This window comes from Podarcis melisellensis (genome assembly GCF_964234715.1).
Source record: "Podarcis melisellensis genome assembly, chromosome: 12".
NCBI lineage: Eukaryota > Metazoa > Chordata > Lepidosauria > Squamata > Lacertidae > Podarcis > Podarcis melisellensis.
Window position 1 is genome coordinate 13244177 of NC_138544.1, and position 25556 is coordinate 13269732.

At 44.7% G+C, this 25556-nt stretch overlaps 1 protein-coding gene and 2 long non-coding RNA genes across 4 annotated transcripts in view; 2 read left to right on the forward strand and 1 right to left on the reverse strand.

Annotated features, from left to right (window-relative positions):
* Window positions 1–5: 5 nt before the first annotated feature.
* On the forward strand, window positions 6–13407 carry LOC309353655. Its single transcript, XR_014161980.1, has 4 exons — window positions 6–104; window positions 4490–4600; window positions 11448–11511; window positions 13233–13407. It is a non-coding gene; the product is annotated as an uncharacterized lncRNA (long non-coding RNA).
* LOC309353651 overlaps window positions 12157–25556 on the reverse strand; it is a 27328-nt gene continuing 13928 nt past the window's right edge. The window contains exon 3 of the long non-coding RNA XR_014161975.1: window positions 12157–12184. This is a non-coding gene — a long non-coding RNA (uncharacterized lncRNA). The remainder of the gene's footprint in view (window positions 12185–25556) is intronic.
* The window catches only part of TGM4 (transglutaminase 4), a 33932-nt gene continuing 22702 nt past the window's right edge, over window positions 14327–25556 (forward strand). The window contains exons 1-4 of one of the 2 annotated variants that reach the window (XM_081882969.1): window positions 14327–14657; window positions 14797–14954; window positions 22973–23152; window positions 24541–24647. In XM_081882969.1, coding sequence (XP_081739095.1) covers window positions 14939–14954; window positions 22973–23152; window positions 24541–24647 — 303 coding nt within the window. In that variant the 5' untranslated portion in view covers window positions 14327–14657; window positions 14797–14938. Of the gene's footprint in view, window positions 14955–22972; window positions 23153–24540; window positions 24648–25556 lie in introns of both variants that reach the window. The other variant, XM_081882968.1, reaches the window with a different exon arrangement.

A 25556-nucleotide genomic window follows, 5' to 3' on the forward strand; every position in this document is an offset into this window, starting at 1 on the left:
CAGGCCTCCCGGCTTGCTTTACCTAGCCTGTTACCTCTCACTTTTCTTCATTGGGATGGATTTTGAGCCAATGTCGTCGTCGTACTGCAAAGACTACAGCATGGGTAGGCAAACTAAGGCCCAGGGGCTGGATGCGGCCCAATCGCCTTCTAAATCTGGCCCGTGGATGGTCCGGGAATCAGCATGATTTTACATGAGTAGAATGTGTCCTTTTATTTAAAATGCATCTCTGGGTTATTTGCGGGGCATAGGAATTCGTTCATTTTTTCCCCAAAAAATATAGTCTGGCCCCCCACAAGGTCTGAGGGACAGTGGACCGGCCCCCTGCTGAAAAAGTTTGCTGACCCCTGGACTATGGGGACAAGGTGACAGTGCAACGTAGCATGAAGGAGGAGGATCTTTGAGGAGAGACATTGGTGTCTCCCTGGCCTCTGAGGTAACACTTCAGGGCATTTGGTAAATGGCAGTTAACCACCAAGCTAGACATCAAATGTGGCCCAGAGCTACCAAGACTTATTGAAGCAAATGTTCTTTCACAGTTTCTAAAGGGGATGCCATTGGTCCCTTTGGCTGGGCTGACAAGTCAATGCATATGTCTGGACCAACATGCGTGTTGAGCACGCACATGTATTCATACACGCACTACCCACAGGCTTAGGCTCTTCGGCTAGCAGTGGCATTTTTCTAGAAAAAGAGGTGCCGGAGCTCACCATGAACACCTCCTTTGTTCTCTTAAAATGGCAATGGCGCCCACCTGAGAGGTGCCAGAACTGAGGTCCGGCTGAAGAAAAGCCCTGACTGCTAGCATTATAACATGTCTTTGTTACAAATGTGTGTTTACTTGTGATGTTAATGCCCACGAGAAGTTCTCACACAGAAGAAATAAAGCAGGCATGCCCAAAGTCCGTTTTAGGGGCCTAATCCGGCCCACCTTTCGGTTCAATCTGGCCCCTGTGGCAGTTTATTTCCTGGGGTAAACCCTAAAAAAAGCTGAACAACTTCAATCCAAAAAAAAGGTCACAACTTCGGTCAGCCCTCAGGCAGTTCACTTCATCAAATCTGGCCCTCTTTGAAAAAAGTTTGGGCACCTCTGAAATAAAGAAAAACTGGTTTATTACATGAAATGAAAGTGACACACTATACGAACGCTGCTTCAGACAGCAAAATTACAATTTAAGTGAACAGCAAATCCTGTACACCTTGATCTAAAGAGCGAGGGGATCCCTCACTATTCCAACAGAAAGTGAGCGTGACGATTTTGCCACAGAAGCCTCACTAGCGAGAAGGGAAGGGCTATTTTCAGCCAAAACTTCTCAGAACTCAATTCCAGCCCAAGTGAATAAGGGAGGTGTTCATGGTGAATTCCAGCACCTCTTTTTCTAGAAAAATAGCACTGAGGAAGGGTATATTTGGTCTGTAGTGAAGCACACAATCTGGCTAGTCCTTGTGAAAAATGGTCAGTGTTGGAGCTTTGAGAGCTAACCAGCCATTGAAAATCCAGGGTTGAAATACTGTTCTGAACCAGTGCATTCTAATGGCGAAGGAAGTGGGTCTTTTAGATGAGCAGTTCTTATAATTTCAATATTTCTATCGTTCTGTTGTCTCCTCCTAGAGTTTCCTGCCTGTTTATTCTGCTTAATTAAAAGCTGAATGAATATAATCCTAGTGAGCTAAATGACTAAACTGGTTATCCTTGTTTGTTTACTGTCTTAAACTTATCTTGCTATTTATCTAGGTGGGACCTATTCTTTTACAGGAGGTGTTGATTAAATTTGGCCAGTAACTAGATTGCATGTGCTGATCTTGACACAAAGGTGTTAGGAGCTCAATATGTCTCATTGATACCTTCCAGGACAGGTTTGAGATAAGACTGGAACCAGGTTCAAGAAAAGTTCATAATGGAGATCTTTACTCATATTAAGTTATGCCAGCCTTTACTCATGTCATGATCTACGGTAATAAACAATAGAAAAAGTTCAGATGGACACACACCTATTCACACTAATTCTACATTTGCGTGCCTCTCCCACTTCACAGATTGTGTATGTATTTTACACCTAGTCTTTCTTTTATCTGTTCCAGTCTAACTGTACATAGAAGGTAAAGGGACCCCTGACCATTAGGTCCAGTTACGACCGACTCTAGGGTTGCGGTGCTCATCTTGCTTTATTGGCCGAAGGAGCTGGCGTACAGCTTCCGGGTCATGTGGCTAGCATGACTAAGCTGCTTCTGGCGAACCAGAGCAGCACATGGAAACGCCGTTTACCTTCCCGCCGGAGCAGTACCTATTTATCTACTTGCACTTTGACATGCTTTCGAACTGCTAGGTTGGCAGGAGCTGGGACAGAGCAACAGGAGCTGACCCCGTCACGGGGATTCGAACCACCGACCTTCTGATCGGCAAGTCCTAGGCTCTGTGGTTTAACCCACAGTGCCACCCACGTCAATGACAGAGCCAAACTTGAAAACACAGGGATTGATGCTTCTGGGAATATTGCTTGGTATAATCCCATAGCAATTGTTAGCCCACCTTTTTTGTCTTCTCAGCCCCAAACCTTCACTTGTTCAAATGTAATCAGACCCTGATAAGGCTGAATTTGAACCCAAATTCAGCCAGAGTCACTGAGCTAACCACCAACCGTAATGCCCATTTGCCCATCTGTGAAATGGAAAGAGTATGTGACAACCTTAGGGTTTGTGGTAGACCAGGTGTGGGAAACATGGTCTTCATTTCATGCAAATGGTGAAGAACAAACACAACAAGGAAGTGTGGTTTAGGCCGGAATCTTAAGGAATCTAAAAGGAAAGCACAGGTATCGCAAAGCAAAAAGATCTCAAAGCACAGGGAACTCAAAAGCACCTAATTTTCTGTGACACCACTGTTTGCCTGTTCATAAGACTTTCTTCTTTCTGTTCTGTTCTTCCATAGAACACACTACATCAGGGTCTGTCGCACCTTTGTCAGAAAAAAATAATAATTACCATATTTTTCCTTCTATAACACGCAGATTTTTTCTCCTAAAAAGGAAGGGGAAATGTCTGTGCGTGTTATAGAGCGAATGTGTGGTCCCTGGAGCCGAAAAATCATGCAAAAATCAAATCGCGGCGCTTCACGGAGAAGGGAAAACTGAAAAGAGGAAGTGGCTGCTTTCCTGCATTCTGCCTCAGGGTCTTACTGCCCACCCTCCTCTGTTTCGTTGCTGTGTTTGCTGAAACGGAACAAAGAGCAGGGAAAGCCCCTCCCCTCCAGGCAAGCTCCGGTGCTGCTGGGGGAGAGGGAGAGAGAGGGGGGAAGGGAGAGAGAGGGGGGAGGGGGAGAGGGAGGGAGGGAGGGAGAGAGAGAGAGAGAGAGAGAGAGAGAGAGAGATGGCTGGCTTGGGTGGGGGGAAACTTTTGCCTTTCTTTCCTCCAACCCGTTAAATCAATCTCCTGCACTCCTCCCCTCCAGGCAAGAAGAGGGGAAAGTGTCGTCTCTGTGCTCCGGTACTGCTGGGGGAGAGGGAGAGAGAGGGGGGAGGGGGAGAGAGAGAGAGAGAGAGAGAGAGAGAGAGATGGCTGGCTTGGGTGGGGGAAAACTTTTGCCTTTCTTTCCTCCAACCCGTTAAATCCCTCTCCTGCATTCCTCCCCTCCAGGCAAGAAGAGGGGAAAGTGTCGTCTCTGTGCTCCGGTACTGCTGGGGGAGAGGGAGAGAGAGGGGGAGGGAGAGGGAGGGAGGTGGCTGGCTTGGGTGGGTAGGTGAGGGAAAACTTTTGCCTTTCTTTCCTCCAACCCGTTAAATCCCTCTCCTGCATTCTTAGCCAGCTGCTTCTCTGCACACCCCTCTAATGTCCCTTCTTTGTTTTTCCTTCGCTCCCCACTTAAAATGTGGTTACAAAGCATAGATCCACATGGATCCTCAGGATCTTTGCATTGGGTCACCCCAAATTCACCATCAGATCACATAGCATGTCCATGGCTACAGCCTGCCCCCAAAAAAAATCACGCACCCACTGTTGCCTGGGGCTGCAATGGTGCGAAAACGTGGTTAAAAAGCATGGATCCACATGGATCCTCAGGATCTTTGCATTGGGTCACCCCAAATTCCCCATCAGATCACATAGCATGTCCATGGCTACAGCCTGCCCCCCAAAATTCACGCACCCACTGTTGCCTGGGGCTGCAATGGTGCAAAAACGTGGTTACAAAGCATGGATCCACAGGAATTCTCAGGATTTTGGCATTGGGTCACCCCAAATTCACCATCAGATCACATGTCTGTGGCCACAGCATGAAGCCCAAAAATGATACATCCACTGTTTCATTCAGAATGTTTTTTCCCTTGTTTTCCTCCTCTAAAAATGATGTGCGTGTTATGGTCAGGTGCGTGTTATAGAGCGAAAAATACGGTACCCAGCGCACCCCTGCAAATCTCTCTTTTTTAAGCGAACAAAGATGCAGTGACAAATTGGCATTCTTTTTATGTATCTTATATTTCTACCTACAACACAGGAAAGAAAGATGCTGTCGATGGACTTGACCACAGATCGGTTATAACTTGCATTTTGTGTGTTTGTTTGGAAAATAAAGTAATCATTGCGACTTCAACTCTGCGTTACATCGGTAAGCGTCATTACACAACAGGTGAAATGCTGTGAATTTTCAAAAAATTATTCTTTATGCTTCCATACACACCCCTTATTTTTACTTAACACCCCCCAATTGTACCCAAGGCTACTACCACCCCCCAGGATCATTCCAGAGTCCCCCAGGGGGCGGTATCGCCCACTTTGGGAAACACTGGTTTACAGAAAAGGAAAATACAAAAATAATTGTGGCTCACTCGAGGAAGGAGCGGCTGGTCTGATCTTTGATGTGTTTTAAGTCCCATCACTGTAGATAACCAACAGGTTGGTATCAAAAGTACCAATTCACCAGGGTCTGGTAGCACAAGAGGCCAATAACTGACTATGCTGCTTAGCCCCTCAGGTTGACCAAATTGTAGCTTAAAAAGGGTAAAGGACCTCAGTTAAAAGGTGACTATGGGGTTGCGGCGCTCATTTCGCTTTCAGGCCGAGGGAGCTGGCATTTGTCCACAGACAGCTCTCCGGGTCATATGACCAGTATGACTAAATTGCTTCTGGCACAACAGAACACCGTGATGGAAACCAGAGCTCACGGAAATGCTGTTTACCTTCTCACCACAGTGGTACCTATTTATCTACTTGCACTGGTGTGCTTTCAAACTTCTAGGTTGGAAGCAGCTGGGACAGAGCAGCAGGAGCTCACTCCGTCACAGGGATTCGAACTGCCAACCTTCTGATCGGCAAGCCCAAGAGGCTCAGTGGTTTAGACCACGGTGCCACCCACACCACATCATTCTTTCCTGCTAACTAGCTTGACAGCCTGGCACCCTGACTTGTTCTCAATTGAGCTATGGCCTGTTTGCTACTTGTCTGCTTCCTCTCTTCTTTCTCTGCTTGCAAATTGATCAAAAAGTAAATTCCGCTGAAACCGGTGGAGCTTCCTTTCAAATAAATGTGTTTGAGCTGCGAATGTAAGAATATAAGAAAGGTTAAGTAACACAGTTGCTTCAGTGATTTTGGAGAAGAGTCTCTGTTGCTCTATCACTCCAATCGAGCCATTCGCAGCTTGGCAGCCCCTCTGTTATTTGACATTTTAAATACGTTTGGGCAATCTCAGCAAATTGGAACATCGTTTTTCAACCAAGTTCCTTTCTTCGCCAGTCCCACAGGTAGAAGCCTTACCAGTAAGAGCTCCCGGGCTTGTTGCGGTTGGCAAGACTCCTCCATCTCTGACAAGAGCTTAAAGGTGACCTACAAAAAGCAAAGTAGGGAGTTGGACTTGTGTCATTTGTCACCTTCCTTGGATGACAAAGAGACCTCCTTTTTCAGTTCCTGATTCTCTCACAAAGCTAGGCAGGCTTTTGCTTGTCTTGGAAGAATATAGATGATGAAAGAATTGTTGGCAAGATTTTGACAGCACGGAGAGAGAGATAAATGAAGAGACACATATTTTTATTTGGCCTGCTAACTCTCTGTGGGAAGAAAAACACAAATGTATTGTTTGAAAATACAACGCTGCTTCTGGTATTTTGTTTTCTAAAACATCATGGGGAGTATTTAAAGTATTAAAGGTAAAGGGACCCCTGACCATTAGGTCCAGTTGTGACCGACTCTGGGGTTGCGGCACTCACCTTGCTTTATTGGCCGAGGGAGCCGGCGTACAGCTTCTGGGTCATGTGGCCAGCATGACTAAGCTGCTTCTGGCAAACCAAAGCAGCACATGGAAATGCCGTTTACCTTCCCGCTGGAGTGGTACCTATTTATCTACTTGCACTTTGACGTGCTTTCGAACTGCTAGGTTGGCAGGAGCAGGGACCGAGCAACGGGAGCTCACCCGGTCGTGGGGATTTGAACCGCCGACCTTCTGATCGGCAAGTCCTAGGCTCTGTGGTTTAACCCACAGTGAATTAATGTATCAGTTTGAAGAAATTTCCATTACAGGAGAGAGCAGAATACATTGACAAACATCGCATTGTACCCATTACAGTACAAGTGTAACCATCAAATATTCTCTCTTCAGAGTCACTAGAGATCAAATTTGTTGAAAGTGGAACAGGTTGTGCATGAAAAATCACACAGGAGACAGCTTAACAGGGCACCGTCGTTTTAGAGTCGGTATATATCGGCCATTAGAACCATTTCTTCCTGAAATATTTCCATAGATATTTTGGCCATTATAAGCAATTCTCATACGTTGCCAAACCACTGATACTTATATTGTTAAAAGCCTTGGGCATTTATTTAATGGGAAAGTGAAACAGAGATTTGCTGAGATAAAATAAATGAATAAAATTGGCTGTTTAGGAACGCCAGCATTTTAATGGAAAAGGAGAAGATACTATAAGGCTGCTTTTAGCTTGTAAACTGCCCGAAAAATCCATTTTGATAAAGGATAGTATTGACAATTTATTTGAATCAGTGTTGGTGATCTGTTCAGGGTTTTGTGGCTCGCTGATATTTTCACTGTCCACCATGATACTGTTTTATGTGTCGCTGGTTTATAAATTGTCTTATAAATTAAAAAATTAAATTATTTCTCTGAATGCATCCTTAGCCTGCCAGCCTTTGGGAGGCGAAAAGCAGGAGTAGAATAATAGAATGGTAGAGTTGGAAGAGACCATGAAGTTCATTAGCCCAACACTCTGCAATGTAAGAATCTTTTGCCCGATGTGGGTCTTGAACCCACAATCATGAGATTTAAGAGTCTTGTGCTCTACCAGTTGAGATATGCTCCCCATGCAAGGCCTCTCTTGGCATATGTACTTTGCAGGCTTGTCCTGGGGCTATTGTGCCAAGTCTATAATACAATACGATAATCTTTATTGTCATTGTCCCATACAGAACAGCAGAATTGAAAAAATCTACATCAGACATTCAAAAACCAACAAGCCTAATATCCCATCTATCCCAGCCTGGTTAACCCCCTAAAAACTCTGATACCTCATAATTAAATACAATATACTCCCATAGAGACTACCTTACACTGCGTTTAAAACCAAAATCGCATTTGGATAGAAACGGTTTCTCAGGCAGCTAGTCCTAGTCTTTATAACCCTGTACCTTCTTCCAGAAGGCAGAAGCTGAAAGAGATCATTTCCGGGGTGCGCACTATCCTGCGCTGTCTCTGCAGCTTTCTTATGACACCTGGAAGCATAGATTTGATCCAAGGTGGGAAGAGTGCACCCAGCTATTCTCTCTGCCGTCTTTACAACCCTGGACAGCATTGTTTCTTCCCTGGCCGTGCAACTCCCAAACCACACACAGAGACCATAAGTTAATACATTCTCGACAGTGCAATGGTAAAATGCCACCAACAGGTCCTTTGAGAGATTGTTTTTCCGGAGGATTCTCAGAAAATATAACCTCTGCTGTGCTCTCTTCATCAGGTCTTTACTGTTTACTCCCCAGGTTAGGTCTATGGAGAACCGGTCTCTTGAAAAACGGCATTTGCGTTGACAAAAGCCTTAATCCTTTGGCTGCCACAAACACCTAGCATTGCCTTTTGACTTGCACTCATGCAGTCATGGAGACACTGGCACCTTTTTCTCCGCTGAGACCCAAAATCACCCCTCTCTCTTTTTCTGGCAGTGTATTCTTGCGTGAAAGATGATGATGCATTCTTCCAGGCATGGCAGACCATAGTCTCTGCAGGTTCCCAAATGTGGGTTCCCTCCAAGTGAAGCCATGACTTGCAAAAATAAACCTTTGTACAGTAGTGGCATCCTCACCATTGCTACCCAGCGAAATTCCCATTGTTTTAGGATGACCTGAAATTCACAGCCTGTTGTGATGGCCTGGGACTCGGGTTTGGACTTGGAACCAGAGGAGTCTCAGTCTGCACCGGATCCTTTGCCTCAGGCGTCATCTGAACCAAGTCTGGGGCCTGATCCTGAAGAGTTCCAGACTGCACAGGTTCCCCTGCGACAAACACCAGCTGGGCCGAGTCAGGGGCCTGAGCCTGTCCTGGCTCCAGATGCGTGGATGACCTCGTTGCCTTCAGCTGGGCCATCACTTACAGCTGCTCCACTACCAGTTGGGTCAGGGGAGGCTGAGGCAGCCCCTGGGTCCTGTAACCCACCGACGTCTCCCGAGCTGCAGAGACTGACGTCTCCCGAGCTGCAGAGACTAAGGTCTGAGAGAAGGAGAGACCTGAGTACTCGCAGGAGGAGTGCTTGCCTTCGAGCGAGACAGGGAGGTGAGTGGCCGGGGGATCAGGACCAGCTGTTACCTCAACAATGATAAAAGGCTGTCGGACCCTGCCCCAGGTTGCGGGAGCAACATTGCTGTATGCCAAATCCTGCCTAAGATCCGGTACCTGTCCTTGCCTGGTTTCCTGCCTCATGTCCTGCCTTGACCCTGTCAGAGTGACTCCTAGTGGAACCTTCGGATTCTGGACCAGTCCTGGACCATGTTTCACGGGTTATCCCCGTGCCCAGCACACCTGTTGTACCTGGAAAGAGAATTACATGAAAATGATGTACCTGGTGGTATTTGACTCCTACCAAGCTGGCAAAAACATATAGGACAAGGACAAATACCTGATGGAAATGTAAAGAAAAAGAAGGTACTTTTTATCATACGTGGTGGACCTGTAAGGTGGTAAAAACTTTCTGGGAGATGATATATAATGAATTGAAAAAAATGTTTAAAACAACTCTTGTTAAAAAAACCAGAAACTTTTTTTTATTAGGAATTACAGGTACTGACATCCCAAAGGAGCAGAAAAGATTTATTTACGTGTGGAACAACAGCTGCCCGGATGTTACTAGCCCAGAGGTGGAGAGAAGATGAGGTCCCTACCAGAGAAGAATGGCAAACCAAGCTGATGGACTAGGCCAAAATGGCAAAGCTGACTGGAAAACGCAGGAACCAAGAGGAAACTTTACAAAAGAATGGGGAAAATGTAGAAGTTATTTAAGAGACCACTGTAAGCAGATGGAAACATTGGCAGGGTTTTGATTTCACTCGTCGTGTAACAATTACCATGGAAAATATGGATTGACATAATAGCTAGAGTTTGGAAGAAGATGCCATTTTAAATGTTTAAAATTGGGCTCCGGGGGGGGGGGGGAGTCCTGAGATTCAGAAGAATCTCTATATGGATATTTATTTGGTTTTTTAAATATAATTTTGTATTGGAAAATAAAAAATGTTTTTTAAGTTTGGTTCAGGTTTTAAAAAAAGAAACCGGAATTTTAAAACAGGCATTGGGGATGAGGGCTGTGCTACACTCTAGAGACTAAGGATAGATAAATCTTACATTTTTGCTTTCTGTCTTTTTTCTATTTTGCCTATCTTCAATTTAGCACTCGCCATTTAATATACCTCTTCATGCACATTTATTCCAACATACCCCTTTTTATTCCCAGTTTTACCTAATATGCATGTATTTGCAAACAAATATTAGAATATCATGGAAAAGTTCATTTATTTCAATAATTCAACTTAAAAGGTGAAACTAATATATGAGATAGACTCATGACATGCAAAGTGAGATATGTCAATATGTTTATTTGTTATAATTGTGATGATTATGGCGTACAGCTGTTGAAAACCCCAAATTAACAATCTCAGAAAATTAGAATATTAAATGAAATCAGCAAAACAAGGACTGCAAATAGAGCAATATTGGACCTCTGAGAAGTAGAAGCATGCATATGTACTCAGTACTTGGTTTGGGCCCCTTTTGCATCAATTACTGCCTCAGTGAAGTGTGGCATGGATGCTATCAGCCTGTGGCACTGCTGAGGTGTTATGGAAGACCAGGATGCTTCAATAGCAGCCTTCGGCTCTTCTGCATTGCTCGATCTCATGTCTCTCATCTTTCTCTTGGCAATGCCCCATAGATTCTCTATGGGGTTCACATCAGGCGAGTTTGCTGGCCAATCAAGCACAGTAATCCCATGGGCATTGAACCAGGTTTTGGTACTTTTGGCAGTGTGGGTAGGTGCCAAAGTCCTGCTGGAAAATGAAGTCAGCATCTCCATAAAGCTCGTCAGCGGAAGGAAGCATGAAGTGCTCTAAAATCTCCTGGTAAATGGCTGTGTTGACCCAGGACTTAAGAAGCACAGTGGACCAACACCAGCTGATCACATGCCCCCCCAAATCAACACAGACTGGAAACTTCACACTGGACTTCCAGCATCTGGCATTCTTCCTCCAGACTCTGGGTCTTTGGTTTCCAAATGAGATGCAAAAGCTGCTCTCATCAGAAAAGAGATTTGGGGAGCTATGTCATCAGCTGGTCTTTTCTTTTTTTTACTAATTATCACTTTTAACTTTGTGTGATGGTGGGGGAAGCCGTGTTAGAACCACCTATCTATACCAACTTGTATCACAGAAAATGTGCTATCTATATGCTATGTCCATATACAGTGATACCTCGCAAGACGAATGCCTCGTAAGACAAAAAGCTTGCAAGACGAAATAGTTTTTTGTTTTTTGAGTTGCTTCGCAAGACGAATTTCCCTATGGGCTTGCTTCGCAAGACGAAAATGTCTGGCGAGTTTGTTTCCTTTTTCTTTTTCAATGCATTCCTATGGGCATCCGTGCTTAGCAAGACGAAAAAACTTGTAGAACGAAAAAACTCGCAGAACGAATTAATTTCGTCTTGCGAGGTACCACTGTACCTTAAAATAAACCTATATACCAGCAGTGGGAACATAATTGTTTCTGAAGAGCTGGCCTTGGAAAACCTAGCCTTGAGGCTTGACAAACCAGCCACTTTGTGCAGTCATATACCAAAGGTGGAGAGGTGTTAGGTCAATAATTTTTCTTCTTCTCTTGGACAATTATGGGTTTTAGATATGTTTACTCCCAATCAATATTTGCTGTACTCAGCAGTCCACAACTTATGACCGCTGAAACATTATTATTTGCTTTAGGTGTTGACTGGTTCAGAAAAAAGGTGGTGTCTGTTTCTGTAATCTCTGCAGTGTAAAGAAACAGGTAACTAACTTTATATAATAAAAACTATCTAGGCTGAATTGGGCAATAAAACACTTTTTCAGCAATAGTCCTATGAAAGTCAGGACAGAAATTAGCACTAATCAACTTAATGGTTATTTTTCTTCTTTACCCTTTTAAACATCATGAATGGCAAATGCTATGAACGAAGGCTTCCATTTACCAAACACTTCCTTTAAAATAGAGAGCATTAACATAGAGCGGATTGCAGTAGTCCGAGCGGGAGATAACCAGTGCATGCACCACTCTGGCAAGAAGGGTCTCAGCCGGTGTTATATGGTCTTGGCGGCCACTCCCAGTCTTAACGGCCGTATTCTGGATTAGTTGTAGTTCCCAGGTCACCTTCAAAGATAGTCCCATGTAGAGTGCATGGCAGTAGTCCAAGCAGGTGATAACTAGAGCATGCACCACTCTGGCGAGACAGTCCACAGGCAGATAGGGTCTCAGCCAGTGTATCAGATGGAGCTGATAAACAGCTGCCCTGGACACAGATTTGACCTGCGCCTCCATGGACAGCTGTGAGTCCAGAATGACTCCCAGGCTGCGCACCTGGTCCTTCAGGGGCAAGGTTACCCCATTCAGGACCAGGGAGTCCTCCACCTCCGCCCACCCCCTGTCCCCCAGAATCAGTACTTCTGTCTTGTCAGGATTCAATCTGTTAGCCGCCATCCATCCTCCAACCATCTCCAGACACTCACACATTTGTATTTGTGTGTCCTTAAAATATCAGCTGCTGTAAGGCCCAAGCAGGAAGCATAATTTCAGTGTTTATGCAAAGGCAATAAACCCTTTCTCTGTGTTGCTATTCTGCTGAAAATGGTTTCAGACGATGAACTTGTAAAAGGGTAAAAGAATATTGGGAAATAATTTATAATGAATTGGAAAAAAGAATGTTTTAAAGTACTTTCCCCCCCCCCAAAAAAAGTCCTTTTTGTTGGGGATAATTCAGATAATTCAGATGGAAACACCCAGGTGTCAAAAAAGGCTATTTGTATGTGACTACTGTGGACCTTGTTTGTTAGTCCAAAAATGGAAAATGAGTGAGGTCCCAACTAAAGAAGAATGACAACTGATTGAACACATGCAGCTGGCAGACTTAACTTATAGAATAAGAGAACAAGAAGAATATATGTTTAAAGAAGGTTAGAAAATGTTTAATGTATATATGGGTGAAGATTGTTCACATTTGAAAACGTTGGCAGCATTAAGAAAAATTCAACAATGTAAATAAGTTTTGATGGATGTAAAAATGGAATACTGAATGGCTTAGTTCAGGCACAGGCAAACTCCTGCTCTCTAGATGTTTGGGACTATAATTCCCATCATCCCTAGCTAACAGGACCAGTGGTCAGGGATGATGGGAATTGTAGTCCCAAACATCTGGAGGGCTGGAGTTTGCCTATGCTTGGCTTAGTTTATGTAAAATATGCATAGATCTATGGCATGCAAATTGAACCATGGAAGGAGAAGAAGGGAAGTCATTGCTATTTTAAGGTTGTTCAAATGAATATTCTAAAAGGTAAAATAGAAAAAATATATATACAAAAAAGAAAGAAAGAGAATGGTTTCAGATGAGCTGCTTAAAGTTGGTCAATCTGGCTGGCAAGGCTTCAGCCAGGCACATCCTCCTGTTGTAAGGGGAATGACAAATGTTGTGCTTCCATGGAGACTAATGGTTACATCTGTTTGATTTTTTTTCTCAGGGGCGAGTGGGGGCCGCATACCAGTGGTGGGTGAGCCCCAAAGCCCCAAAGACCAAAGCACACAAATGGCACAATAACTTGGCCAGGCCAGAAGAGTTTGCAGCGTTTCCTCACTGAGCTAAGAAAGGGGCTGCCTGTTTTCAGCACACACCATAGAAACGAGCTTCTTCTTCTTCTTCTTTGGCGATCACTCAACATAGCCGAGTAAGATTGTCTTCCATAAACACGGTTTTCACAGTGAGTCCGTAAGTGACTGTGGGGGCGAATTCTGGATCCACATATCCTTCCACAGTGGGGACATAGGTTTCTGGGTGGGAGTTGATCACAGTGAGTGTTTGCCAAGCGTGCCTTCCTCTTAGCACGTTTCTCCCTTTCGTCCTGAGTTTGAGTGTCTTCAAAGCCCACGACACCTCTGATAAAGGCTTCTCTCCAACTGGAGTGCTCAAAGAGTGAGACACGACTAAACCACAACAACAACAGGGTTCGAAATTCACCAAGTACATTTTGATTCTTGCTTTCAGCCGCTTGCAACCAAGTGAAGATCGCCAGGCGCTGGGATTGTGCCCGACGTCTCCACCATCTGGAGGCGTGTGCCTGGACATCCTTGGATCTTCACTGCTTCCACACACTAGCAACGCATCCTTTCGAATTCTATCTGTGATACTTTATCCACACAATCAGAATGAATTTCAGGAACCCAAAAGTCATATTGAAAAATACAACATTCAAGCCATCTGGCCCAAACATGGCAACTAGGCATTCCATTTTGGCAACTGTAACCCTGGTTTAAGGAGCCATTTGGCGCCTAGATGATATATCTAAGCTTCTAACACTGCTATGAACCTCCATAACTCTCTTCCAAAGGAAGCCACATAAAACTCAGGTAATCATTGCAGCCCTTGTGTTTCTTACCAGTCTGAGAAGTGGGTCAAGCTTAACAACACCATGATTTTACCACCCCATTGTATTTTGCTTGGGTTGAGCAAGAAATTTGAACTACTCAGGGAAGAAGACATTAATTTTTATTCCCACCACCTCCTGGTTTTAAAGTATCTATGTATGGGGCATTTGTCTGTTTGGTTGTATAAGTCACTTTGGGTTGCCCTGGGCAAGACAAAGCAACTAAGAAACTTAATAAATGAATAAAATATTCTACATTTGAAAATGCCAACCTTAAATAAATATCGGTGCAGGTTTCCTCTGCTTTCAGCCTCAACTGGCTACCGATGAGGATGATAGAGTTTTAGTGAGTCCTTGATCCTGACGCCACTAAAATCCATGACCAGAGCAGTTGATTAAACCAGTAAGTCGACCAAACCTTTGACTTAACGGGAGAAACGATGTTCCCTTAAGGAGTAAAGTTCTTCTGATGGCCATTTTGATACAGTCCATTTCATCCAAATTGTGAATGAAAAGACAAGGCATGTGTCTTGATTCACTTGATTTCAGATAAGCCACCTGTCACGGCGTTAATTGACACATGTATTTTCGGCTACTTAGGGTGGTTTCATGCTCGCTGCAAACTTTGAAAGTTGTTCTTGCATTTCAATTTCCTCTTTCCTAGCCCCACCTCCTTGCAATGTGCATTCTCACACCTCAAAGAATCTGATAAATAGGAGGCAGCTTCCTTCAGCCCAGTCAGAAAAACGTGAGACCGGCTGCTCTTGCCTGTGCAAATCTTACAGAAGCAGAGCCCAGGAGAAACCATGAGCAAAGCAGCTGGTAAGTACATAAAGGATGTTTAGTTCTCCTCGAATTGATTTCTTCTATCTGATAGCCCTGGGTAACACAACCTACAATGAAATGATTTTATGAGTTTACTGCTGAGGATTTATGGGCACATCAGCCCCTGAGATTTAGAGCCAACACCTATAATTGTTTAATAAATGCTGGAATGCTGCTCTTTGATCTTCAGATAACATGGGTAGAATGCCCTTTAAGTTTGTGTCCCTTTGCTATATACTCTACAAGAACTAACAGACCCATTAAAAAGCCTGTGAGGTTCATACAGTGCCTTTTTTCCAAAAAAAAATGTTTAAGGGTACTCTCCTTTTCCTACTCTTGTTGAAATACCGCCCCTCAAAATGTTTAGGGGTATGTGTACACCCACATTCCCCCAGAAAAAAAGCACTGGGTTCATGTATATTAAAGGTAAAGGGACCCCTGACCATTAGGTCCAGTCGTGACTGACTCTGGGGTTGCGGCACTCATCTCGCTTTATTGGCCGAAGGAGCTGGCATACAGCTTCTGGGTCATGTGGCCAGCATGAATAAGCCGCTTCTGGCAAACCAGAGCAGCGCACGGAAACACCGTTTACCTTCCCGCCAGAATGGTACCTATTTATCTACTTGCACTTTGACGTGCTTTCGAAGTGCTAGGTTGGCAGGAGCAGGGACCGAGCAACGGGAGCTCACCGCATCGCGGGGATTCAAACCACCGACCTTCTGATCAGCAAGTCCTAGGCTATGTGATTTAACCCACAGCGCCACCCGCGTCCCTTCGTGTATATTACTATGTAGTAAAGGTCCTATTTCCTTTTTCTTTTTTAATGTTTTTATTAGCCATTTCAACATAACAAATTATCAAAACATATCATATACATTATTTTCCCCTCCCCCCTTCAAACCCTTCCTGCCCCCAAAAGACTTCCCTCAGCGCCTCTCTGATTTCTCAGCACATATTATTCTCTGCATGTTATGAAATTATACATATCCTTACATTATCTATCTGCCGTGTTATCAAACAATAAATTTGTGTATGTTTATTCAAAACCTGCCAAGGAATCCAATTCATTTTGTTGCCTTTTAGATAATTTGTAAAAAGCTTCCATTCTTAAAGTCACAGTTGTCCTCGTCCCACAATTTGTATGTCAATTTAGCCAGCTCTGCGTAGCTCATCAATTTTTCGGGCCACTGTTCTTTCGTTGGGATTTCCTCGTTCTTCCATCCTTGTGCTATCAAGGAAACAGGGTAAAGGTCCTATTTTCTTATCAGCATGACTAATAGTTTTTTAATGGTTTTATGAGCATGCATGCCAAGTAAAAAGCAAAAAAGCAACAGGAAGCATTTAATTAAAGGCACAGTTGCTCTTTGAAACTGCAGTAGTGCTTTCCTGTACATACTTTCAACTACTGATGTGTTTTATTGCAAAAATAAAATCAGGGTTTTTTGGAGGGGGGAATTGGGGGTAAACGCAGAAAACACTATAATTGTCACAATGACATTGCGTGGATTTTCTGTAAAAGGTTTAGGAGCCGGTTGTGGCAATTCCAGGGAAAAGGGCTAGTGTAGAAGTAACCTGTCTTTCACATATGCACATCAAAAGATGAAGAGAGGCTCAAAACCACACCTGAAATCTGCCCATGGAGAAGTGTCCATTGACGTAGAAAACAATTCCCCGGTGTTGACAGTGTACGCAGTTTTTGAGGAGCGCATCATGCATGACTAGCCATAGAGAATAAATTCCTCTTGTACACATTTTCCCCCTGCCAAATTATTACCCCTTGTTTCCTGTTCTTGTTTGCTTAACAAAGAAGAAAGCCTTTACTAATTCCCTTTTTATTCCCTTTAAAAGGAACTTCTCCACTTTGTAATGAGCAAACAAATGCGGTAGGCATTTGATTAGAGGATATTTCTGGGGCACCTTTATTATTTCCTGCTTTCCTTCAGCTGTGGTGATATTACCATGTTGGCCTGAATATAAGCCTTACTACTTCTTTTTTCAAAAATTCCAAGCGTGAAACGTAAAAGTGCAGCTTAAATTCACGACCTTGCAAAAATGGGCTTGTTAAGTTGTGGGCGAACATATCAGACGACACAGCGATTCTTCCAAAGCAGCTCTTTATTTGTAAGCTGGAACAGAACTAAGCTGAGGAGCTCAGTCAGCCTGCTTATATAGAGCTCCAGAGCAATGTAACTGTTGCCATTTTCTTGGATCGTGTCCCATGGTGTTGCCTGGACTGCTTCAGGCGCAACCAATCCTCGGGCCGTCTCAAACACCTCAGGCCCACAGAGGCTGAGGAACACGCCCCGCTTCCGTTCCTTTGATACTGCTGTCAGCTCGTTGGCTTCGAGGTAGCAGTCGAACCGAGCGAGGTAGGAGTCCCATGATTCAGAGGCTGGCATAAACGGCGGTAGAGGCACAAGTGAAGCCATGATTCCGATGCCGGCGTGGAGGGCGATGGATGGAACACAGTGCTCTAGCCAGAACAGTCAGCTCTGAACTGGTTCTGTCCAGTGATCTCGCTCAGTGATTCAGCTCAGTTCATAGGATGGCCGCATCTGGCTGTGCTCTGATGTCCATTGATCCCATCCTCGTCGCCAGTGTTAAGTTGTGGGCGAACATATCAGACGACACAGCGATTCTTCCAAAGCAGCTCTTTATTTGTAAGCTGGAACAGAACTAAGCTGAGGAGCTCAGTTAGCCTGCTTATATAGAGCTCCAGAACAATGTAACTGTTGCCATTTTCTAAAACTATCCAATCACTGAACGTCACTTTTCGATCCTTCATTTGCATAACTATCTACAGTATCCCCCTGCTGGCCCAGGGTGAGAACTTCAGTACATAACAGGACTTTTACGATATCGCTGCTGAAACAAACCTACGGTAAAATGGAACGGGTGTGAGTGCCTGCAGAATTTTAAGGGAACGGCTTATATTCAGGTATTTTTTTCCCTCCCCCCACCTGAATTTTAAAGGTGTGGCTTATATTTGGGTGCAGCTTATATTTGGGCCAGTACGGTATAAAGGTGATATCAGATATAAGCTAATCAACTTCCTTCTATATGTAAAGAGGGGGCACCAAATTGGCAGCCCGATCTTTGCCACACTTTCTATGCTGGCATAAGTGGAAGTAGTATCTCTTCCAGCAGAGTCAACCGAAATCTGGGGTGTTCTGGGTCAATTTTTTGTCCAACATAGTGAAGAAGAGAGGAGGATTCTCAGTAGAAAATGGCAGAGGATGAGCTCTTTCAGAACAGGAGCCAAAGTGGGTCTTTACAGATGTTGGACTACAACTCCCATCATCCCTGACAATTGGCCTTGTTGGTTGTGGCTGGTGGAATAATAATAATAATACTAATAATTTATTATTTATACTCCGCCCATCTGGCTGGGTTTCCCCAGCCACTCTGTGCGGCTTCCAACAGAATATTAAAATACAATAACCTATTAAACATTAAAAGCTTCCCTAAACAGGGCTGCCTTCAGATGTCTTCTAAAAGTCTGGTAGTTGTTTTTCTCTTTGACATCTGGTGGGAGGGCGTTCCACAGGACGGGCGCCACTACTGAGAAGGCCCTCTGCCTGGTTCCCTGCAACCTCACTTCTTGCCCGGACACTGAGGGATCCACTAGGAGGCCCTTGGAGCTGGACCTCAGTGTCCGGGCAGAACGATGCAGGTGGAGACACTTCTTCAGGTATACTGGGCTTTAAGGTCAGCACCAACACTTTGAATTGTGCTCAGAAACATACTGGGAGCCAGTGTAGGTCTTTCAAGACCGGTGTTATATGGTCTCGGCGGCCGCTCCCAGTCACCAGTCTAGCTGCCGCATTCTGGATTAGTTGTAGTTTCCAGGTCACCTTCAAAGGTAGCCCCATGTAGAGTGCATTGCAGTAGTCCAAGCGAGAGATAACTAGAGCATGCACCACTCTGGCGAGACAGTCCTTGCGTAGGTAAGGTCTCAGCCGGCGTACCAGATGGAGCTGGTGGAAGTTGTAGTCTAACTCTTATCTGGCAGGTGTCTTTTGCCTATCCGTGAAATAGGCTAGGGCTACCTGTGCTCATTTGCTGAGATGTGTGGGCCCACCCATCTTCTTTCAAATGGCCAAGAACATTGCATTGCTAAGAGCGCCTGGACTAAAATTGTCTACCAACAGCAACTCACACTGGGTTTTAGTAAAGGAAGCAATTTAATTAGACAGCGCCTATATGATATCGAGTGACAAAACAATCTGCCCACAATAAGGGGATTTTGCCCGTGGTATGACTATTTTCCACCTAGTCATCTTGACTCTCTGGTACCCTATCTGCACAACTTAATTCTGAAATATAGATGTGCCTTTACTCTTGCAAGATTGAATATACGGCCTTCGGCTGTACTTGAGGGACGATTCCCAAAAAATTCCACTGGAAAAATGATTATGTCCCTGTGGAGATGGCATTACCAAATCGGTGGTGCATGTCCTTCTGGCTTGCACTCTTTATAAAGATTTGAGGAGTGAAGTTATCACCCCACTATTATTGTCCATTCCAGGTTCCCCAACCGCTGGTACAATGTCCTTTCTCTTGGCAGATCAGGGTGACAGCAAAGGTTGCAAGGCTTTTAGCCGGGGCAATTAGAATAAGATCCATTATTTGACTATTGAGCCAACCCCCCAAAATGTACCGTATTTTTCGCCCTATAGGACGCACTTTTTCCCCTCCAAAAATGAAGGGGAAATCTGGGTGCGTCCTATGGGGCGAATGCAGGCTTTCGCTGAAGCTTGGAGAGCGAGAGGGGTCGGTGTGCACCGACCCCTCTCGCTCTCCAGGCTTCAGGAAGACATCCGCAGCCTTGGCAGCCCTGCAGGAACTCCTCACGCCGGGCAGACATCCGCAGCGTGGGGAGCCCTGCAGGAGTTCCCCGCTGGGCTCCCCACGCTGCGGATAGCAGCCTGCTGCCCGGCGCGAAGGGCGCCCTGAAGCAGAGCGCCCCTCTCGCCGGCCAGATATCCGCAGCGTGGGGAGCCCTGCAGGAGTCCCCCACAGGGCTCCCTTCGCTGCGGATAGCAGCCTGCCGCCTGGCGCGCAGGGCGCCCTGAAGCAGAGCGCCCCGCATGCCGGGCAGACATCAGCCAGCCCTACAAGCTCGGGGGACAGCAGGGAGGCGCAGCGCTGCCATCCCGCTGTTCCTCGACCTGGTTCGGTTTCCCCAACCTGGTTTTGGGGGAGGGGGAAATAAAGGGGGGAGAATTTCCTTTATTTCCCCCCCCCAAAAAAAACTAGGTGCGTCCTATGGGACAAAAAATACGGTATTTTATATAATTGACTTTTTCCCTTTATGTTCTGTATACCGCATTTTGTTTGCTTTATTGCTATGGCTGGTGGCTGATGCAAATAAAGATCCATTCATTCATGCATTGCATTGCATTGCTAAAACCTACTCCTGTTGGTTTCTGCTGCTAAAGACTACGAGTCAGCCTCTGCCCATAAAAATAGAAAGCATGCTTAAACTTTCTGCTAGTGTTAATAAATGCCATCGTAAGCGGAATGAAAGATTTATATTCTGTCTTCCATTGAGTGACACAAGCAAATCATATTTTCTGTCCATTGATCCACTATGTTAAAGTAGAACGTAAGATTCTATCCAAGCATGTAATAAATACTGCCTAGAAATGTAACTTTGAGAGATGTTTTAATAGGTAAATCTGTTTTACAGCACATATTTTTGAAAACTGCTAATTTTATTTATATTTGGGGGGAATGGTTAACTTGTTTCTCACATCTGGTTTTATTGGTAATTTAATGCAGTGCTTTTTTCTAAAAAAATGTTTAGGGGAACTCTCATTTTGACTCAATTATAATTTTCCCCCATTCCTTATTAAAATTTTGGTCTTCCTGATTTCTGATTCTTCCGGATCATTTTTGCCATGTCGGCATAATCCATCAATTTAATCCGCCATTCTTCTCCGGCCAGGACTTTGTCCTCTTTTCATCCCTGGGCCAATAACATCTGTGCAGCTTTGGTTGCATACATAAATAGTATTTTCTGCTCCATTGGGATTTCAGCACCTAGAATTCCTAAAAGAAACACTTTGGGTTTGGTAGAAAAAGTTACTTTAAACATTTCCCCCGATTAATTATATATCATTTCCCAAAATTCTTTTACTACCTTACATGTCCACCACATATGATGGAAGGTGCCTTCTTTTTCCTTACATTTCCACCATATATTTCACCCTGACTAATCCACTTTTTCAAACCCCACTGTAAAAAAATAAAGTGTCTAGCTCACAGTCAACTCAAGGTCAGATTGAGAGATTTATTAATGGGAGGGATGAGGTAGCCTTTCAAAGTTAGAATGGTCAACATTTGCCTGCAAAGGTGTGCCTGTGCCTTTTAGTAACTGTACGGCAGGGAGACACACAATAGTTTGCACATCTGTCATCACATCAATGCAACAATAGTTTTAAAAAGAAAGCGTTTGCTGTCCCCACTTCCTCCCCCCCCCTCTCTCTCTGTCTGTGTGTGTGTGTGTGTGTACATGTCTTAAGTGCCCCGGACAGGTACAGCTCTAAGAAGCAGGAAATTGCTCATCCAGAAATGAGAAATAAGGCCATGGTGCTTTTGTATTGACTTTCCGTGGCCAGTTCTGCAACCAGCTCCTGGGGAATCAGAATGCAAGTTTGGGCAGATCTAAAATGACATTGCCTGTTAGGTGTAAGCACAAAGATGGCATGGGATCATTTCTATCTCTCCTTTGATATTAAGTAAAGGTGGTATCAAAAACTACAAACCTGCGTAATGTTTCTTGCACAGTTTTGTAATATCAGTACTAAGGCACTGATAGTAGTCTCTGTTTCTATGCAGTGGGGGGGGGGGAAAGCCCCTTTCTCTGCGTCCAGCACAGAAACACAGGCTGCTAGCAGGGTAGTAAAAATATTTGCCTTCTCATAAGCAGACTGGCATGGGTTAAACCACAGAGCCTAGGACTTGCCGATCAGAAGGTCGGCGGTTTGAATCCCCGCGACGGGGTGAGCTCTCGTTGCTCTGTTCCAGCTCCTGCCAATCTAGCAGTTCGAAAGCATACCAGTGCAAGTAGATAAATTGGTACCACTGCGGCAGGAAGGTAAATGGTGTTTCTGTGCGCTCTGGTTTCCGTCAGAAGCAGTTTAGTCATGCTGGCCACATGACCCGGAAAGCTGTCTGTGGACAAATGCTGGCTCCCTTGGCCTCAAAGCGAGATGAGCACCACACCCCGTAGTCGCCTTTGACTGGACTTAACCATCCAGGGGGCCTTTACCTTTTACCTTATGCATGTTGTAGTGTTAACATTGCCTTTAAACTTCAGAAATCACCAAGCTGAATGAGACACCAGCCTCCTCTAATACGCAGGCAAACATGAAAACCATTGCCCTAAATGGCCTCGGCCCAATATACCAGAAGGAGCGTCTCCACCCATCGTTCAGGCTGAGGTCCACCTCTGAGGGCCTTCTGGCGGTACCCTCACTGTGAGAAGTGAGGTTACAGGGAAGCAGGCAGAGGGCCTTCTCAGTAGTGGCACCCGCCCTGTGGAACGCCCTCCCATCAGATGTCAAGGAGATAAAAAACTATCCAACTTTTAGAAGACATCTGAAGGCACCCTGCACAGGGAATTTTTAATGTCTGGTGTTTTATTGTATTTCTAATATTTTGTTGGAAGCTGCCCAGAGTGGCTGGGGAGACCCAGCCAGATGGGCGGGGTATAAATAAGTTGTTATTATTATTATTGTTAAGTTGTGGGTGAACATGTTAGATGACACAGCGATTCTTCAAACAGCTCTTGTTTATTCACAGGCCAGGACAGAACTGAACTGAAGGGTTCAGTCAGCCTGCTTATATAGAGCTCCAGTACAACGTAACTGTAACAACTTTCTAAAACTATCCAATCACTGAACGTCACTTTCGATCCCTTATTTGCATAACTATCTACAGTATTCCCCTGCTGGCCCAGGGTGAGAACTTCAGTACATAACAATTGCCTTCTTCGCCATCCTTTCCAGGGGATCCGCTGAAGGTTACTGGAATCGATTTCCTCCGAGAGCAGAATACCCGCCTCCATCATACTGGCGACTACAACAACGGCAGCCTGATTGTGAGACGTGGGCAGCCTTTTGAGCTGAAGCTGACTTTAAGCAGGGAGCTGAACAACAGTGACAAGGTCACACTGCAGCTCAGCATTGGTAAGCGAGCAAAACATGACTCGATTCGTCCCAGGTTGTCTAGGCAGAGTAATTCAGACATTTGTCCTTCAGAGATGCCACAAAACTGCTATCAGGGTCCGGCAGATACAGTGGGCAAGTTCAATAAAATGTGAAAGTTTTTGTTTAGTTTTCTGAATGGCTTCCAATGCGGATATTTTTTATATGTGTTGAGAAGAGAAATGGAACTCGAGAGAGGAACCAGAGCTGTAGATCCATGTTGTTGTTTATTATTCCACTGATATCCCAGGTAGTCTCTGGGACCTTCCAGGTAGACTGCCTTCAGAGCTGGAAGGGATCCCAAGGGTCTTCTAGTCCAATGTGGGAATCTCAACTAAATCTCTTCCAGGCACTGATCACATTGAGATTTGCTTGCCTTTAGCAATGTAACAACATCATAATCTTTGAAGCCACGCTACTCCTTGAGTACAGAAAGAACAAGACACTCTGCTAAGCTTTCATATTTTCTAAGGATTAGAAACAGGAACGCTTTGTTTAATCGAGGGTTTTGTGATTCTACATCAGATGCCAAATTGTGTGGTAAAGAGATTGTGAATACAATGTACTGCTTACCTCCTGAGACTGTTGTATTCGAGGAAACACGCGAGCCACTTAGCAAAATTATTTTGCATCCTTCTCTGCGCAGTAGAAAATGCTTCAGAGATGGGGCCTGAAAACAAAGGCTATGTAAAAAAGTGAGGGGTTTCTGGGAGCTGATTTATAATGAAATGAAAAAGATGTTAAAATATACATTTACAAAGAAACCAGAGACCTTTCTTTTAGGAATTATGGGGAATGAAATTAGAAGAAAAGACTGTAAACTCTTTCAATGTGCAGCCACAGCAGCAAGAATTCTACTGGCACAGAAATGGAAACAAGAGGAGTTACCGACAATAGAAGAATGGAGAATGAAGCTGATGGACTACGCAGAGCTGGACAGATTAACCGGAAAAATTAGATATCTTCAAGACCAAAAGTTCATCGAGGACTGGGGGAAATTTGTTGAATATCTGAAAAGAACATGTGATGTGCAAACAACACTGGTGGGGTTTCAAGAAGCACTGTGAAAACAGAGACATATTGTTAAAAACACAAATAGGAGTGGGAGGGAAGCTGAATGGCAATATATACAGAGAAATGCGTAAACTGAGAAGTAAACATGGATGATTCTCAGAGAACCTGAAGGAAGTCCAAAAAAAGCAACAAATTTGTGAAAATTTGGTACAACTGTATTTATTTTTGTTTTGTATTGGAAAATAATAAAAAATATTTATTAAAAAAAAGAAAACAAAGGCTATTGTCATATTCGCTGCTGACACTTTTGGGGGGAATTTATTGATGTTGTTCTTTTTGAATTTGTGTCCTTCCAGGTGAAAAACCAATGCAATCCAATGGGACTCTTCTATCCATGAATGCAAGATCAGGAAAGACAGATCAGTCCTGGAATGCCAAGATTTGTCAAACAAATGGGAAGGAGGTACATATGTTTGGGATAGCCTAGACTGAAATGGCCATTTACATTTTATGGCTACCACACAGAAGGTGGTTTAAATTGCTCTTCAGGGTGGATGTCATTTCAGGTCAAGACTTTTCACTACGGTATTTTATTTGTGATACCCTTCATGATATCCAGAATGTGATATAGAGGTGCTCAAAAGACCCAGGCAACTGAGTTGAGTTGTGTTCCAACTTGGGGGGGGGGAGCCCTGTTTCTATGTGTGGTAGGACTTCTGAGAGATGTCCCTTCTGTAATTTACCACATGAGTACCCAGGGATGCAGGTGGTGCTGTGGGTTAAACCACAGAGCCTAGGACTTGCCGATCAGAAGGTCGGCGGTTCGAATCCCCGCGACGGGGTGAGCTCCTGTTGCTTGGTCCCAGCTCCTGCCAACCTAGCAGTTTGAAAGCACATCTAAGTGCAAGTAGATAAATAGGTACCGCTCCAGCAGGAAGGTAAAACGGTGTTTCTGTGCACTGCTCTGGTTTTCCAGAAGCGGCTTAGTCATGTTGGCCACATGACCCGGAAGCTGTACGCCGGCTCCCTCGGCCAATAAAGCAAGATGAGCGCCGCAACCCCAGAGTCGGCCACGACTGGACCTAATGGCCAGGGGTCCCTTTACCTTTACCTTTTAGGCTGCATTCCGGTACCTTGGATAAGTTCCACAAAATACCAAGCTCTTCTACAGTCCTAATGCTGGTGTCACCATCCATGTTTTAATCAGGGGAAGAGCATAGGAAGGGCCAGGGGGGCGTGGCCCTGGGCACAGATTTTGTAAAGGACGCAGAGGGCACAACCAGGTGTGGCACGCAGGCTGGGCCTTCAGGGCTGGGGCACCAGTGGCACCTCCTTACCCCCTATGGCCTGCATGCATCCTGTCCTTGGGGCT